At 41.0% G+C, this 17,760-nt stretch overlaps 1 protein-coding gene across 5 annotated transcripts in view; it reads right to left on the bottom strand.

Annotated features, from left to right (window-relative positions):
• The window catches only part of SLC2A12 (solute carrier family 2 member 12), a 31,702-nt gene extending 19,623 nt beyond the window's left edge, over window positions 1-12,079 (bottom strand). For 3 of the 5 annotated variants that reach the window (XM_085055897.1, XM_085055898.1, XM_085055901.1), the window contains exons 1-2: window positions 11,780-12,079; window positions 2,858-4,174 (exon numbers count right to left, since the gene is read on the bottom strand). In XM_085055897.1, the coding sequence (XP_084912023.1) occupies window positions 2,858-4,174; window positions 11,780-11,894 (1,432 nt within the window). In that variant the 5' untranslated portion in view covers window positions 11,895-12,079. Of the gene's footprint in view, window positions 1-2,853; window positions 4,175-11,779 lie in introns of all 5 variants that reach the window. The other 2 variants (XM_085055900.1, XM_085055899.1) reach the window with 1 other exon arrangement.
• Window positions 12,080-17,760: the final 5,681 nt, after the last annotated feature.

The raw sequence follows: 17,760 nt of genomic DNA, 5'->3' as shown, positions 1-17,760 counted from the left end.
CATCTATAAAACGTCCTCATAATTGTGTGAAATTGAGTGTGAACAAGCAGTTGAATCACAGTTCATCAAACATAATTAAACTGAAACAGAGCAGCAGAACTACCCCTTTTATCCTGTGTAAGGGCTGATGATATAAATACAGAGCAACCCAGAATCAAAAAATTGACTAAGCAGATGCTTGCTAGACTGAGAATTCTTTTGTAATGCAAAAATTACTTTTATCTCTCAATCTTTCACACTGTCTATTTTTGAGTGCTCATCACTGTGCTGCCTGGGTGCTTTGATAAAAGGCAATAAATATATTTAGCATATGTTTAGTTTATTAAAAAAATCAATCTACTTTATGTAATTTGATGACAAAAAAGAAATAATGGAAAAAAACCATTTATAAATGTCTGTTATGCTAATCTGGACTAAACTATCTCTTTGACCAGAATAAAAAAAAAAAAAAGAAGAAGAATAAGAAGAAGAAGGATGAAAAAAAAAGTACAAAGTAATTAAAAAGAAGATTATAGAGCTCAGATTGTGTGATCTGTACTTTGAAGAGTGTGTTATTTCCTAATGATGCTCCATACAGTCTCCTTTATCCCCACAGAACATAATGCAGCATGGACTCAAAATAAAGTGGGTGAATTTATTCCAGAAATGGCCTTGTGGTGTGGAAGGAAAAAAACAAGGTCTTCTCTGCTCTTTGTCAAAAGACACTGATTTGATCTACATAGAGAGGCATCCCCAACCCAACCTTTACCTTAACCAGCCATTTCATGGAGGCAGGCATGGCACAGAGCAACTGATTTTTTCCACTGAAAATATAGTGGTGCAGGGGTTACAGTGCTTCTGTCCCCAGGTGCCCCAGTCATTGCCTGAACACAGCAGCCAGCAAGTGCAGCCTTAATACCTCCTTCCCATTACCAAGTAGACAATGGAGAACAGTCTGGTCCAGACCACAGACCAGATTTAGAAATGAATAACATAAACATGTAAGAACTGTTTACTTTACATAAGCAGAGAGGCTTATTTTTTTTCTTTGCACTAAGAAAGGTTCACTGAGGGTAAGAAAGCTAGGCTTTGAAAATACATTCAGGGATTTGGACTCCCAGCAGCAGATGTTGCAGGCTGTATATGAGACGCAAATAATAACCTTGCATCCCAACCCAGACTATTTAAGCATGATAGATCCTTTTACAGATTCCAACAATCTCTTGGTTCTCCAACCCTTGCATTTTCTATACACTGTAAATTTTAACTGAATAGTGTACTTTCAAAGGCAGGAAAATGCCTTGAAAGTATTTAGCTGCAATTTCAAATACCTGTGTCTCTCCTAGACTTGGTCTTTACTTGCTAGGCAAACACATCTGTCAGTATAAATTGCCTCACAGTGGTTTTATATGAGATTTCTCCATGATGGAGCTGAGAGGATGTCTTCTTTCCCATTTTCTGTTTGAAAGCATTTGAGCTCTCAGGTCAAGAAAGAGGTTAAAAAACAAGCACTGGCCTCAGAGACTTCTCAGATCAGCCTGGCAAACACATCAGTTTTTGTAGCCCTCAAGAAAATAGACATTGTTCTCATTAACTGTATATTAGGCCAACTCAAATGACTAAGAACCCATTTACAGCCAGGTCACCAGGAAAGCAGATTTCAGCAGGAGGCCAAGACTGAACATGTGACCCCAGTTTAAGGGTCATTAAATATGTGTTTGAAACACCCAAATAAAAGTTCAAGTAACATTTTCTTTTCAGAGTTTCATCCCTGATTTTGAACCTATGTCATAGAAAGCAGAATCTAGCCCCAAGACAATCTTCAAGGGAAGGAATAATGCTGTAATAACACAGTCAAGCTTGCTGCCCTGGCAATGAACGCTTATCTCACACTGCTCTCCTGGTGAGTAATGTTTAAAATAAATAAATACTGCAGGGGAGATGTTGTTAGTGCAATTGTTGGGTTGTATTCTTGTGGCAAGCTTTTCATCATAATAGTACAGGAGAGCACAGTTTGTTTGTGAGGCAAATTTGAGCCAGAGTGCAAAAGCACATAAAGTCTGTTAATAAATAACGGAGTGTGCATATGGGTTTTGCAGAGTGACTTAAAAAATCAACCCCTTCAAAGTGCAACATTATGCAAGTGCTATTGAAATAAAACAAAACAGAGAGATTTAATTTCTAGTCCCTTAGAATGACAGACATGCTCTCCTCTGGAGAGAGTGGGAACCGTGCAAGTGTGATGGCAGTTGCAGCAGTACAGTGTCAGCTGTACAGTGACATGCCTTTGTGTCCTTCCACTTGTGTTTTTCCACCCAAGTAGTGGCAATGGTACTACAGCTTGCTCATTAATTGTGATACCTTGAATGTGTTTTCTATATCTGAAGACTATTACAGTGAGAGGGACAAATCCTCAGCAGGACTCAGACAGGTTGGTATTTCATGGATTTGATGATGCCACACCATACAGAGGTCTAGAGCTTATTGTTATTTTGGGTTTATGAGTTAGCAGCAGGAAATGCCTACATCTTCACCTTCCCAATGTAAGGACACAAAAGACCACAAAGGGGGAAGACAGCCATGGGCTCCATAATTTTGCTGTACAAAGCTAACAGCAGTTCTTAACCTGACTGAAGAGGGACCAATTAATTTCACTGAATGGAAGGGAGATTAGGTCACTAACCTTACTGGGCAGGACCTCTTCCTAAAAAGTATATTCCAGGCCTAGTGGATTGTCTGTGACAATACCAGTGCATACTGGCAGAAAACACTGCTTTGCCCATCTTAGGAACTGCCTAATGCCAAGCTGGGCATGTCATCCCAGCACTTAATAATGTGAGTAAATCATCACAAACAGTTAGAAAAACGAAACACTTACTTGGTCCAAGACCTATGGAAAATGCAGCAACATAGACAAGCAGGCTGGCCAGTGAGAACCATTTCAGGACAACAGGAACCTCTCCACTTTCCATGTGAGACCCTATTGTGCTTTTGCCTCCTACTAGGGCAGTCCTGTTCAGTTCTCCTGTCCTGGCAACATCTGGGCTTTGTACATCAAATGACAATCTTTCTGTTGAAGCCATGCTAGCAAAGAGGTCCTTGAGACTCCCATTGGTGACAGTGAAGTTTCCTGGTCTCTGGAGAAAGAAATCCTCTGGAGACTGGCTTCTACAGACCTTGGTGAAATTCACGTGTATGTTACGGTTCACTAAGCCCATAGTGACCAACGAGACTGCCATAACAGAAGAGCCAATACACAGAAAAGTTTTACTTCCAACTTGATCCACAAAAAACGTGGCTGGGACTGTGCTGACCACTTTAACAACTCCAACTCCAGTAGAAGCCAAGCTGGCAGCGTCATTGCTTTGGAACCCAACTGACTTCAAAACAGTCGATGCATAAAACAAAATGTTGGGTTGCCCAGTTGTTTGCACAAAAAAGACTAGAGTGAGTCCTACCAGCATTCGGGCCCTCATATTGTTTTTTGAACGAAACAGGTCCAAGAAACTATACTGATGCTCATCTTTCAGGGAAGACTTAATCACAGTAAGCTCTTTAGTAGCATCTGACGTTTCCCGTAGCCTCTCCAGCACTTTTCTCGCTGCTTCATCGTTATTTTTCATGACAAGAAACCGAGGGCTTGGTGGAAGGAAATACATGGCAATAGCTTGCAAAGCACCTAATGGAATCACAAGGCCAAACATGTACTTCCAGCCATGAGATACGCTGGCAAATGCATAATTTGAAATATAGGCAAAGAGGATGCCTATCACAATCATGAGTTCATTCAATGATACAAGGAGGCCTCTTCTGTGCTGTGGGGCGATCTCAGCAATATACACGCATGTTGCAATTGATGATAATGATATGGAAATACCTATGGCAATCCGTCCCACAATGAGTATCTCATATGATTCATAGGGCAGTACAATCGAGCTCCCCACCACAAGTAAAGAAGATGCAATAATAATAGCAAGTCTCCTTCCAAATCGGTCTATAAGAAATCCACCAGTAAGGGATGCAAACAAGGCCCCAAAAAGCAGGGAACTTACAATGACTTCCTGCTCTTTGCAAGACAGTGCTAAAATGCTGCTCATCTGAAGAAGAGCTCCAGAGATAAGGCCCAACTCATAACCCATCAGAAGCCCACTTACAGCAGCAATGGCAGAAGATAGAAAGGTGAATGTTCCACAACCTGTAATAAGAGAATAAAACACAAAAACTTGAAAGAGTGATTTCTGCAACATTCTGACAAATAATAATAACTTTATTTGATATACCAATTTTTAAAAATTTCTCTGTAACTTTTAGGCAAAGCAGTTGGGTACAATAGATACCCAGCAGCAGTGGAGACATAAAAAGCTATTTCTGAAAAGAAAAAAAAAGAATATAAAATACTCTTTAGTTTTTGTGTGCCTTATCTTCCTGATCAGAAGTCAATAAGGTTTTGATCAGGTCCTAAACAATTAAACCTTCTGCTTCAGAATATCATTGTAAAAAGCAACACTGATATTAGAACTTTTTGGTAAGAAAGCAATTTTTGCTTTGAGATTTTTCAGTGTTTTTCCTAAACTGAAGAAGTCTCATCCACCCAACTAGAGTACCATGAGCAAGGAAAGCATATTTTTTTTAGCCAAATTGCTTCAACCTTGACTTGAATAAGAAACAAGTTTTCCCTCACCACTTATTACTTCCTTTGTTTCAGCCGAGGATGCCATGAAGACTGCTGGTACCAGTGTTTTTATTTTGCCAAATGGAGACTTATTCAATGAGCACTAGGCTGATGCAGATATCTGGGATATTCTAGGGGAGCTGGTCTTTGAGATACACACTCATGAACTTTCTGGGCTTTGTTCATGTCTAAGCTCAGATTCTTTGGAATATCTTGATCAAATATTTTGCATAGTTTTTGACAGCCATAATGTCAGGAACAAGAAACAGATGATGAAAACAATGCAGATTATATGCCTTTGAATGTCCGCTTTAAAACAAACTCATTTTATACAATTGTGATTCATTGTTTATTGTTACAAGATAGATTTCACTGATCATATTCTACTAACTGTGAAGCCTTTTGCACCCTAAACCTTGAGGAATATATCAGTTTGTTTTTGTTGCTCTCGTTCTTTCTCCCAGCATGATTTTCCTCTCATCATGATGTTGGCTTCCACACAACTAGGAAAAGAGTAAATCGACTTCTGATTTTCCAGTTAGTTACAGAGATGGGACGTGTTGGAAGAGAGGTAGCTTTTGCAGCATAACAGAGGCTGTATTCAGTTAATTCCCCCGGAATGAGTGATATATGGTCTAATTGGAAATGATACACAAAGTTTGTTTATTTTTAGCTCATTTTTCTAAGGCATTAAGGCTCTTTGATCATGTTGACTGCCCAGAGCTCCTTGCCAATAACTTTGGAGCACATTGGTGAGGATCAGTCCCATTTGACAGAGGATATTATATTTCAAAAGCAAATCCTGAACAGAGAGAAGGAGAGCAGCCCTAGCAGTACAGCTGCACTACTAAAGTAAACAGTGCCAGAGCCCAGGCCCAGACCCTGGCATGTGGCCATATACTCTTCTAAATTGCTGGCATGAACCCTGGCACATTTGCAACCCAAGCCACCTTGTGTTCTCCTAACAATTCCCAGAAGCAAACAATTCCACCGTCCCACCCTGCAGCCACTCCACAGTCAGACAGGTTATTTTGGAGGGTAGCACAGTATAACTGTGAATATAAGCAATGCCTCCAAGGTTAGGGGAGATGTGTAAGCCCATTAAATCCATTAAGATAAGTATCACCTATTAGCTCTCCTAATTTTCAGCCAAACAGAAGCCAAACATCAACAGCCCTGGGGTACTGAGTGCACCAAATGCACCTCAACTCACTCAGTTGCTGAACTGGTGTGGCTGGCAAACCAGAGATAGACAAGAGATAGGAGAGAAGCACATGGTTTTGCCATGATGGGCCATAAGGACATGGGGGGAATGGGATTATTGTGAGAAGCCTTTCAGAAGGTGGGGGCAGGTGGTAGATTTATTGGGATGGAGATGGGACATCTGGCAGAAAATATCAGAAACAAATTTGCAAAATGCTCCAGTGAAGGAACAACCTTTTTTATGTTGGTATTGTCCATTTCTGTATTACATCTAAAGCTTTTTCTTCCCTCATATCTGCAGTATCTGAGATCATTTCACTTATTTTAAATAGAGGTTAGTGTGTAGCCATGTACTTGAATAGGTTTAAAGCAAGATCCTGCTGTACTTCCTTCACACACTGAAAGGACTTCAGTGGAAGCACTGCTGACTACAGCTAAGCTGCTTTGTGCTTCATGTACTCCATCCTGCAATGCACACAAGCAATATTTGTTTTATCATTGCAAAACATAATTTCTCCTTCACGTTTATACTTTTGACTTGCCTGCTTGTTGTATATTATTAGATCTGGAGAATATACCCTTCCAATTAATCCTGGCTGGAAATCTGGGCTGACAACAACATCATTTTGTGCTGAAGGAATGAGTTTGCATATCAGAAACTAAACTGCTAATTTGATCACAATGTTCTGCCCAAACTGCTGTCCAATGCCGATGTTTGTGCTTTCTTGAATATCTCTGTATTTTATATCATTGAGTCATGTACATTTAACCTAAGATTTTACCTCAATTTATATATTATGGAGTAGAGAGCATGGTGGTCATCCAGTCTGACACTCACAAACAGCACAACATAATCCTTCAGACACACTTTAATTACATTTTATCTGAACTGGGCAATTTAAAACATTCAATTTTGATTTAAAAATTGCTAGTGATTGAAAACCAATTACTTTAAGTCATAAGTTATCCCAATGGTTAATTGCTTTCACTGTAAGTTTTCTGTAAATTATTTCTAGACTTAATTTCTGCAACTTCAGCTTCCAGCCATCAGATCCCATTCGCCACTTCCCCACACTTAACTCTGCTCACTAAGTACAAACTTATAGCCTGTCATTGAGTAATCTCACAGACATGTCCTTTTTAGCTACTTACCCTGTGAGGCTTTACAAGTTTACCAATCCCTTAAGCATTCAGAACCCTGTTCTTGTAACTTTTTCCAGATCATCCACTTGTTCAGTAAATTGTGATCTGGACCCAGTGCTCCTGCAGTGATTGCACAGTGCCAGACAGAAATTTGACATAATTATACCAGTTCTGGTGGACATTTCCCTCACGACTTGTCTAAAGATTCTCACAGACATGAATAGGAGCTCAACTTCTGGTTATCCTTCTGGCTATCCTGGATTCTTTCCAAGGCACTGCCTTGTCTTTAAATATGGCCTACCTCATTGCATCCTAATGAGGAATGCAAATCACTTTACATTTGTCTGTATTAAAATACACAGGATGAGTTCAACTTACCTAACTGTAAGACATCCATGTCATCTCTAGATTTCTATTGTAAGAAGAGAAAAATAGGCACTTCTGGATGTCTGAATTAGGTCAGATGCCTATTTCTCTCCACTGCCTATAAAAGGAAACTGTGTGGCTTGCTCAGATGCAGATGTCTAAAGTTAGCAGAGAGGAACCCCAGACAGCATATTCACTTGCAGCCAGCAGGCCAAGGCATCCAGATTGCATTCAGACAGTGACATATTCCATTTATTACTCACCTATCACCTTTATCACCCATGAATAATCTGTTATTATTTTCTTCCAAGAAGCCAAGAAAAAAACGTTAAGTAACAGAGGAGCAAAACCTGAGTTTTGAGCTCTCCAGGAGAAACAGAGCAGCATGGACAGTGTACCCTATTGATACTTTGAAGTCTGTGTCCTGCACAGCTTTTAATTCTTAAAGTGTCGGAGTGTCATTTTTGTATGGTTTCAGTTTCTGAATGAGAGTGTCAAGTCAAATATCTGGATAGAGTCCACCACCAGCACTGTTCTTTACAATGCAAACTGCTCTCACCTCAGCCTGTGGTCCTCAGATCAGAGCAACTGAGCTAGATGGTTATTCATTTTTAGTCTGAGAGGTTGTACAAGCTGGATGTGGAGGTTGGACACCTGGGAATTGACAGGGAAGCATTCAAGCCTAAATATTTTTTTGCTTCTCCAAGTAGAGCAACTTCACCAATGTCTTCACATTTCTTTAGTTTGTTCTGGGTCAGCTGGTATCCTTCTTCATGTGTCCAGTGACACATGGCCACAGTTGTACAGAAATAGTGGAGGGCTGTAACTAGAGCACCCCTGAATGAAAAGCAGATCCTGATGTGATACAGAGGGAGACACATTGTCCTTCTGCATCATCAGCAGCAAAGTCAGTAAACTTGGTGTGTCTTTTCCCTCACAGGCACTATGCCACTGAGAAACACTCTTATATCACCATGAGGTTTTGTTTTAACTGGTGTACCCGAAACTTGCCTGCTCACAACTGCCTGCTGAGTTAAACCTTGAAATCTCTGCTCAGTTTCCCTTCATGGCCTTCCTCTAGGCAAAATTCCTTCTGACTTCAGCATATGTTTTGCTTTAACATTTCCAGATAAAACATGTTGCAGTAGTTGTACTCACAATCCTTTTAAGTGTCACTTTTAATGACACTGCTGGCAGTTCTTAGGCATTCCCTTTTTTTTTTTTTAAAAAAAAGCTTCTTTATATGTATGTATATATATATGTATATATATTTCTCTTATTTTTATGAGATGCCAGCAAAATACATGGCAGTGTACAGCCCAGAGGAATAAAATATTTTAATGATAGCTTCCAAAGAATTTTCTCTTTCTGTCTGCAACTAACACCGTGGCTAACGAGTGTGTGGCTGGTATGTGACAAGTGATTGGAAAGTCTATTCTCTAGTTTCCCATATAAACAAAGTGGTTTCTCCCAACTGTTGTTCAAGTCAAAAGCAGCTCTACTTGGCAAACAAATCTATCTTTAAGAACATTTGATGGAAATGTTTATGCTTGGTTCCTGAAAAGGAGACCGACTGCAGTTGCAGTACAGTACAGTGTACTGATGATGAGGCTGGATGGGGCCAAGTAGTAAGGGTGTGCCCCTTTACTTATTTTCAAGCACACATCTGGGAAAATACAGTCCTTCCAAAGCCAGAGAATTTTGTCTGTGTGTGTATTTTATGGGCACTATAGATAAATGATCAATGCCAAGGAAAATCTGCAAGGAGGCTGATCTGGGAAACACCAGTCTTCACCCACTAATGTGAGGGAGAGATATGAGAAAGGTGCCTGGGAGCCCCTTCCAGCTCAGTTTGGCAGTGCTATGTTCCACATTAGTCCAGACACTGAGATTTCTGTGATGTAGTTTTCCTTTGCTTTCTCTGAAGAGGTCACACAGTGTGCATTTAGAAAACTACAGGGAGTGGGGGAGGGACATTACTTGATGTAACCTGTGCAAATAGATCTATTTTGATAGGAGGGACAATCTCTTCCACCATGGTACTTTCATCTGTTTACTTTGATTTAATCTGAGATGAGAAATGTCTCCATTTGGTAGGGAAGGAAAGTATTTTCCTGGAAAGACAGTTCTTTAAATCCTTGCAAATTCTTTGATCTATTTAGATATTTGGGAAGTGAAATCAAGCTCTGTCAACCATTGGTTAATAAGCACAGGTTAGGAAGCCACAATGAGTTGAATGCATTGCCTAGATATGAATTCACAGCATGGAATCTCTTTTTTATCAATGGAATATGCTAAATCTTTAAACTACAGCATATTTATCTGAAAATTTTAAGCTATCTCTAAAAACATATTTCTTCTATGTATGAGTGCCATCTGACATACAGGAAGTTTGTCTTTCTAGGGAAACAGTATTTAAAATTTCCCAAATTTTCATTAAAGGAGATTTTGCTGAAGTGTCTAGCAAGAGGATCACTTTTTTTTAGGATATATTTTGATGGCCTGTATTGGGAATTGCTGCATAATTAAATCATGGGTTTGCTTCTCATAAAAGGTGATTCTCCCATTTTCATTTTATCATGATCTTTGCTGCTGCGCTGCCACAGTTACTTTCTCTATCTCATCCAGGTGTCTGGTATAAAGAGATATATGTTACCCTGTTGCTCTATTCCAACACCTGAGGTTGCTTTAGATCCAGTAGCTGTTCAATACGTGCATTTCTCCTATTAGCTAGGATATATCTGATCTAACTGTCCCTCTAGAAGTCTGGCATGGGATCTAAAAGATTTACTCAACAAGATCCTATGAGATGAAACAAATGGTAGCTTTGGGACGAAGCTATGTTGCAAACAGAGCTGGAAAATCTCAGAAAATATTAACTTTAACTAAAAATAGTGTCAGGGTCATGTGGGATCACAACCATTTGACAAATGGGACTCCCTCCACCCAAGTGTGAAAGGCAAACCCATACCAATTATTTTGTAAATTGAACTAAAAGAGAAGGTGGAAGGAGACTAAGGTACCACGCATTTCCACACATCCAAACTCCTCCAGTGGTGAGCACTGTATACTTTGTACAGAATGAGCCAAATTAATGTACTTTGTAAATAATATTCAAATTTCATGAACAAAAGCCCTCTGACAATGATGGAAAGACAGGGAATAAAGATCCTGGACAGACCCACCCTGGCCATGTCCTCTCTTACTGCTCTGCTATGAAATTTCACTATGTGAACAGGCAGCCTGGCCATTCATTACATTAAATTGCATTTGGGTTTTGTTAGTTTCTAGTAAGAAGCAACAAGTTCTTTTAATTCCTAACTAGATAATTATAAATTGCTCAGGTTACTGCTTTAATTTTTGTGGGTAAGGCCAGGTGTGTAATTTGCATACACTCTTCTAACCTTAGCCCTTGTGCTGCAGAAACTTTGCTATGTGTTTATTGCTATCCTGTAACCATCTGCACTACTCTCCCCAGTTCCTAAGGCAATGTTAAATGTGTCTGTACACCTTCTGACTTTCTGTTCTTGGCTAAACTCTGATTCCAATATCAGGAGATATTGCTTGACTGATCACTCTTACACTCCAGCAAAGCATTTGTGCCTGTGGTATCTGAACATTCCTGTATTGATCAGTCCATTTAGCTCTAAGTGAACAAAACCTGCTTGGGACATTGTAATTTTTGGCTCCTGACCATGCAGTCCTGTTTGGGTACAGCTGTCTTGTGGCTGAGAAATGTCATGATTGTGGGGAATTATGCCCTTCATCTTATCATCTGTGAAAGAATCTGGAGTTTCAAAACCATGCTGCAACTGAGAAAAACTGGCTGGGTAGGACAGCAAAGATGAAGAAGTATGAAATTCAGTTTCTGCACCTAAAAACTTACTGCAGAAGAAACACTGCAGTTGATTTTTAAGGCTGTCAGCACAGAAACCCTGTTACTTCCTGAAATGCTAGGGAAGTAAAAACAGGAGGGAGACCCTGTCCCCCTACCCTGTACTGTCCCCCTGCATGAGCAGGTGCAGTGCTTGCCTGGACTCCCTCCACTACCTTCAGTGAAAAGGGCTGAGTTTCCCCTGTGTGTGCAAGGACCAGACCGCTGTTGTTAGATGGCAGCAGGTTCTCCTATCTTTCAGATGGCTGAGCTTCATAAATGAAAAGGATTTACACAGCAGGCAGCACCTACACGAGCAGTAGGACAGAGGCCTTTTAGGGAAAGTATCACACAAACCTTCATTCAAAATTCAAACTGGCAGTCCCGTTCCTTACTCATATGTTCCCCTCTTGCACTTTTAGAAACTGAGACAGCATGTCCCGAGAGTGCCTTGGCTTAGTGGGGCCGTTCTTCCCCAGCCCCGAGCATTAGCCGGGCTGGCAGCTGCTGGCACAGCTGGCGCTCAGCTCCTGCCTCCTTACCTGCTGCAGCCGGGAGCTGCGGGCGGCTGCTGCCCCGGCTGCTCTCCTCATCGTCCCCTGCTCTCATCGTCTGGCTCTGCTGGCTGAGGTCCTCCGTGCTCTGCCCAGGTACCATCACTGCCCCCTTTGCACCTTGGGCGGGAGCACTTCACAGGGCTGTGGTCCTTCCCCGGCCGGCCAGGAAAGGGCAGGTTGTTTTCCTCATGGCAACAAGTTACTGAAGCTGGCTGAAACCAAATGCAAACCACAAAGTGGTTTGTGAAGAACTTTGTTGCTATTTCAGAAGGCTTTGCCCTTTGCAGTGACACAGGCTGTTGCTATTCTGGGGAGCCTATTGCAAGCGAGGGGAGGGCCGTCTGTCGGAAGTATTGCTTTTGCCTTTTAACAAATGGTTGGAGGCATCAGACATCTATGCACAGCTCGATGCACATTCCTTATCCATTCACTTAAAGGGTCTCTCTCTCCCTCCCCGTCTTTCTTTTCCTCCTCTCTCTGGTGTTCATACACACAGGTTTTTAGCAAAGAAGGCACACTGAAAGGGAGGGTTTGAAGTGTCTGCTGTGTCAGCTGAAGTTAGGGCACTGAGCACACACACGCGGCATCCCTTTGCTCTTGTAACTTACGAGAAAGTTACGGCGAGAAGTACTGGAGAGGAAAAAAGCCATGGCAGCCCTTTGCAGCCTGTGATAGTAGGAATCAGGTCTTTTCATGCACATGCTATTTTACAAGCAAATGAAGGGCAAGCCACCCCCTTTTCCATTAAAATTATTTGTAGAGAAACTAAACTGTCTCAGCTATATTGAGTCAGAGACTTGATTTTGATCACTGCTGGGAATCACTCCATCTTTACTAGCTTCTGTAGCAGCAGTGGTCAGGGCTGGATGGCAGCAGCAGGGAAAACTTGCAGTGGGTGCAAGTGAGCTGCCTATAGAAGCTGCCTGCCCTGCTTTGTCCTCGTCCTGGCGTGAGAGCCTCCAAGTGCTCTCAGCAGATCCACTGCCTCCATGAGGCGAGTTGTCCAAGTTACCCCCAGTGGGAATCACTATTGTATAATTTGGCATAGCAGCAGGCATCTTGTTTGTGCTCTCACATTATTTGCTTGATTGTTTGCTGTGATACATTAATGCCTGCAGAGAGCATGGGAGGGAAAGGTAGAGGTAGAAACTTGGTAGCTTTTGCAGCGTCTCCAGACAGGAGAATTCCTAAACATTTTTTTTCCTGAACTAGAGCAGGCACAATGCACCCTTTATTGATGTTTACTTAGCAAGAAAAATGTGACGAAAGACACTGTAATTGCTCATCTGACAGCTGCCTCACTGTCAGCTTCAGAAACTGGAGTGCCGGGATGCCATGGGGGCACTGCTTCCATCGGGGAGTTTAGGTTTCCGCAGTGCCTTTGACATGAAGTTAAATGAGTCAGCCTAGCTCTGTTCTCATGTGTTACATATTTTCCTTGTAAAATGTCCACCTGTCAGTCGGTATGGGACACTGTCGGGGCTGTTAACAATTTCTTGACACATCCAAAGAGGTGTTGTTTCTTTATGGGATATGTGCAAAAAGTAATGTTAACTTTTAAAGAAATTATTTGTATGTTTCGGGGAAAAAAATGAGTGGCTGTTTAGGCTGGGGAAGGAAAGGAAATGTTTTCCCAGATCAAACTCAGCTGTGATAAGATTCCTCTGTTATAACGTGGTGTGTAATTGAGCTCCTCTAACAACCCACACCTCATATAACCCACAGCCTCTGCTCAGGGCAAGCTCTCTGGAAACTCAGCTAACTCCATGGGTACACAGCTGTTCCCACCTCCCAAGTGCCTTTATATGTAATGGTCCTGAAGATGTCAGGAAACTGCAGAGGTTCCTGTGACACCTTGACAGGGAGGAAAGCTTTGCTCCCAGATGTGTGGCCCTAGAGGATGCTTTGGGGTTCATTCCTTCTGCTGAATCACTCACCAGCCATAGCATAACACGGATTTTGATGGAAGTAAGAGATGTAATACAACTGCAGCCTTTTCTGTTTAAAAACCCCCTAAACTAAATGCTGTCCTCCAACTGAATATACTGATTAAATACAGCTGCTGGCATATATAGACTTCAGGAGAATTTAAAAGCTTACCAGGAACTACACCTTCCCCTGAACAAGAAGCATACTACCCCATAGATTAAGTAATAAAAAGAAAAGGCTGCTTTACATTGAGTTCACAAATCTTACTATGAACAGATTTTATGTAATGAATGTCAAGGGAATACAATAGTAAATTTCTTTGATTTTTTTTAATAGGAAAGGAAAGGTTTTGTAGAAAAACAGTGGGATTTCTTTTAACTGTCTTTACACCCAGAGTTCAGTCCCCTCAAAAGCCAGAGCCTAGACTTATTTTAAATGTTTACCTCCTTTTTTACTAATAAATCAAGCCAAATAATCCATTTTTCCTTTCCAGTTCTGCCTTTATTTCATGGTATCTATGCCAGCTTCAACACAGCTATGGTTTAACTTTGCCCGCTGGGGTAACCTCAGGAGGTATGTACCTAGTTTGCATGGAGGGTAAAGCAGCCAGTAGACACAGTACAAACCATAATGGCCACAGAAATTATGAAGGAAGACATCCTTATTCTGGAGGCTTGTGTTTGGGCTGCCCAAAGGGCAGTGAACCCTTGCCAGGCTGAGCTGTGGGTGCTACAGAAGTGCCAGGAAGGTTCCTGAGCTTCAACGTGCTCCGTCAGTTATACCCTATGCCAAAAAAATGGTACCAGTGTAATATGGTCTTTGGAAAAAAATGTTTCCAGTAAGCAGAAATGTGAAATATTTTAGCCTGAAAACTGCTGTTTGCATGGCATTGTTATGAAGGATGGGCTGTGGTGTCATCAGTTTCAGCTGACAGTGAAAAGCCACAGCTCAGCCAATGTGAGAATCTCTCTTATCACAACTGCAGAAAAATCTGAGGCATTGATGTTATTGGTGATTACTGATACTAACTGGGAACCCAGAAAAGGAAGGAACTGGAAGAAACCTGATTGCAGCCAATGAAAGCAAACAGAGAGAGAAAACAAACAGCCTGTGCTGGTTCTGCAGTCAAGCCAATTGCAGAGGAATCTCGTGAAATGTAGTCGACTGAAACCCTTGCTGGTGGCCACAGAGTCCTGGTCCCACAACCCCCTCCACTTCCCACCAGAGATAAACAGTCAAGCAAGCAAGAAAAACTCCTGTAAAACAGACATGACTCGGAAAGGATGAAGAAAAGGAAGTGTGTTTTGATGTTTTTCTGTTCTCCATTCTTTTCCTGTTACTGCCTTGCCTGTGCACACTGCTCAAACAATTGCTTGGCTGGGGCTCTGTGCCAGGAGCGAGGTGTCCCTCGGATCAGGGGCAGAAGCCTGCCAGCGTGTTGGCAGACTAGGACAGGACTGCACCTGCTCTGCCCCTCTCATGGCTACCCAGGAAGGGAGTCCCGCTGCAATTGAGGAGCAGGGAGAAATGTTCCAGAAGACAACAAATCCCAGATGCTGGGATGAGCCACAGATTAATGATGCTCTGAAGAGTAGGAGTCCTGGCTTCATGGCTGTGCTGTGGGAGGCTGGGCAGAAGACCACACCCTTCAGGAGGAACAAGAGTGGGAAAGATTTAAGAGCCCAAAACAGGAGAGGATCAGGAGATAGGCAAGGGGTTTGAGTGTAACACTTTCATGAGATTCCCCTGTTGATTTTATCCCTGTGCAGTTGACAAGAAATCATCTTTTCTAGGATCTTCTCAGTTCCTTGCATTCAAAAGTGGTTTTAGTACTAGAAACGTGATTAGGCTAGAAAAAGAAGGTAAGATAGTACATAAAATTGCTGAATAATCTGTCTGAAAAATCTGTGAGGCTGATGTGGGGATTTCCTCTAAAATCTCTGGTTTGTATTTGTATGTTTTTCCACTGATCTAATGACTCAAATTGGGACTGTGGAGAGACAGGGGAGTTGGCAATAAGCCAATAGAAATTAATTAAGAGTTGAAGAGTTTTCTGAATCACTTTTTATCAACCACTTTTATCAGAGTTGCAGTAAAGAAGGTTGCCTTATTTCTCTGTAGATTTTTTCACTCTTCAAAAGAAGATGGTGTATGTCTCCCAATTAATTTATTTTAAAATGTAGGAACAAAGATTGTCAGCAAACTATGGAGAGGATTTTCTTCACATATGAGCTTAAGTTACTTTGCCTTCATCTTTGATTGTTGAGATTTGCTCTCAGAACTAATAGTTTGCCATTTGCAGAACATGCTCATGAGGTAGCTGGCTTGGAACGACAGAAGGAAGGCTGGGAGGACAAAAGCAGGAAAGTTACATGGAGAGGAGAGAAAAGAAAAAATGGGGGAAAACCAAAAGAGAACCATACTATTTATTTTTTAGAAAGGTACCAATCTAAAAAGCATGAGTAGCCTTTACCATTAGTGTTGACACATTGATATCCACACACAAGGAGGAAAATGTGCCAAAATTCCAGTTACAGAGCAATGAAAACTGGGTGAAAAAACCAGAGAGCTGCCTCAAGAAATTAAAATGATCCATCCTTCAGGTACTATGAAGATAATTGTTATTACCTTTGTGCAGCAAAAGAATTGCAACTCAGGAGTCAGCTTTGCAAAGGTGCTTATTTTAAATGTAAGATATGTCATAAACACAATGTTTAGGATATGCCATTTGTGCCATTTTGCAACTGAATGAACTCCAGATACACCAATGTACAGATAATACTTTGTAACTAAATAAATAATATGGTCTGATATCATATAGAAAATTCATGCCTGAACTGAGAACAGAAGTGTTTTCATTCTGAGTCCTGTGGTTTCTTACTAAGTCATACTCTTTCTGCTATGTTCTTACTCATTGAGAGGCACTGATTTATACCAATATATTTTTATTTGGCTTTTAAAAACTCAAATCATAGACATAGTCCAGAGTTCATTACACTTCACAACTCCCTGCAGAATCTGTGCTGAGTCACTGCACAAATATTTAATCTTTTGGTCTTCTGTTAACATCTTCTTTAAAAGTACTCTTTAGAAGTACAGTGTGGCCTTGGTCAGCAGCTTCAAGAGTTATGTTTTGGCAGAAACTTGAAATCAAACTGGAGGTAAGAACTGAGGACTAGAAAATACAATGCAAATAGAATTGAGCTGAGAAAAACAAAATAAAATATAAATTTTAGTTTAGGTTTCCACTTTCACGGCTGTGTATCCTTTCCAATGGATAAAAGGAAAAGTTTTTTGACTTCTGGGTAACGTGAAGGGCCACTTGTATGTACTTTGTTGCTGAATAACATATCTGTTGTTTGTCATCACACACTGTTCTTTCCTGTTGCTTCAGATATTTTGCATTTACCTTTTTTTTTTTTAACAAATCATAGAAACAGCAGCCCTTACATTTGAAAGAAAATTGTGCATATGAAATAAAACTGGGAGGCTGTGCCCATTCCCAAAGCAAGAACTGAGCCCAGAGAAGCCAGTTAGTAATGTCACCCAGTGCTCAAAATCAGGTGGTTTCTAGGAATTTCCAAATAAAGTGCCAAAAAATGCAGTCCCTTAAGATCAATGGAAAAGGGAATTTGTTCTTTACTCTTGTGATGAATGGTTAAAAATGCATAAGCTGAAATTCCCTTTGCCTGCTCCAGTTAAGGAAAGGGATGTACATTGCTAAGAAAAATTTGGGCTGTTGAAATGTATTTTTTTTGGTTGCTGGGAAACATTTTCTCCCACATGGAATATGTCAGTCACACAGGAAATGCAGTCATTTTCATGGTTTTAATTATTTCCACTGAGAAAGTGTTTTGTTTTCTCCTGAAATCTTATTGTTGCAAAAATAAACAACTAAATGTCATTAACGCTGTGCTTCGACTTCTTGCTAGTTTTTAACCGCAGCTGGCAATCTGAAAGCAGTTTTACATGCATTCATTAAAACCAAATGTCTGGGTAAAGCTTTCCAAAGTCGATCAAAATTTTCAAGTCATTGC

Source organism: Lichenostomus cassidix, chromosome 3, assembly GCF_008360975.1.
Source record: "Lichenostomus cassidix isolate B80296 chromosome 3, HeHo_3.0, whole genome shotgun sequence".
In the NCBI taxonomy this organism is placed as follows: domain Eukaryota; kingdom Metazoa; phylum Chordata; class Aves; order Passeriformes; family Meliphagidae; genus Lichenostomus; species Lichenostomus cassidix.
This window is presented reverse-complemented; position numbering and strand designations above follow the sequence as displayed.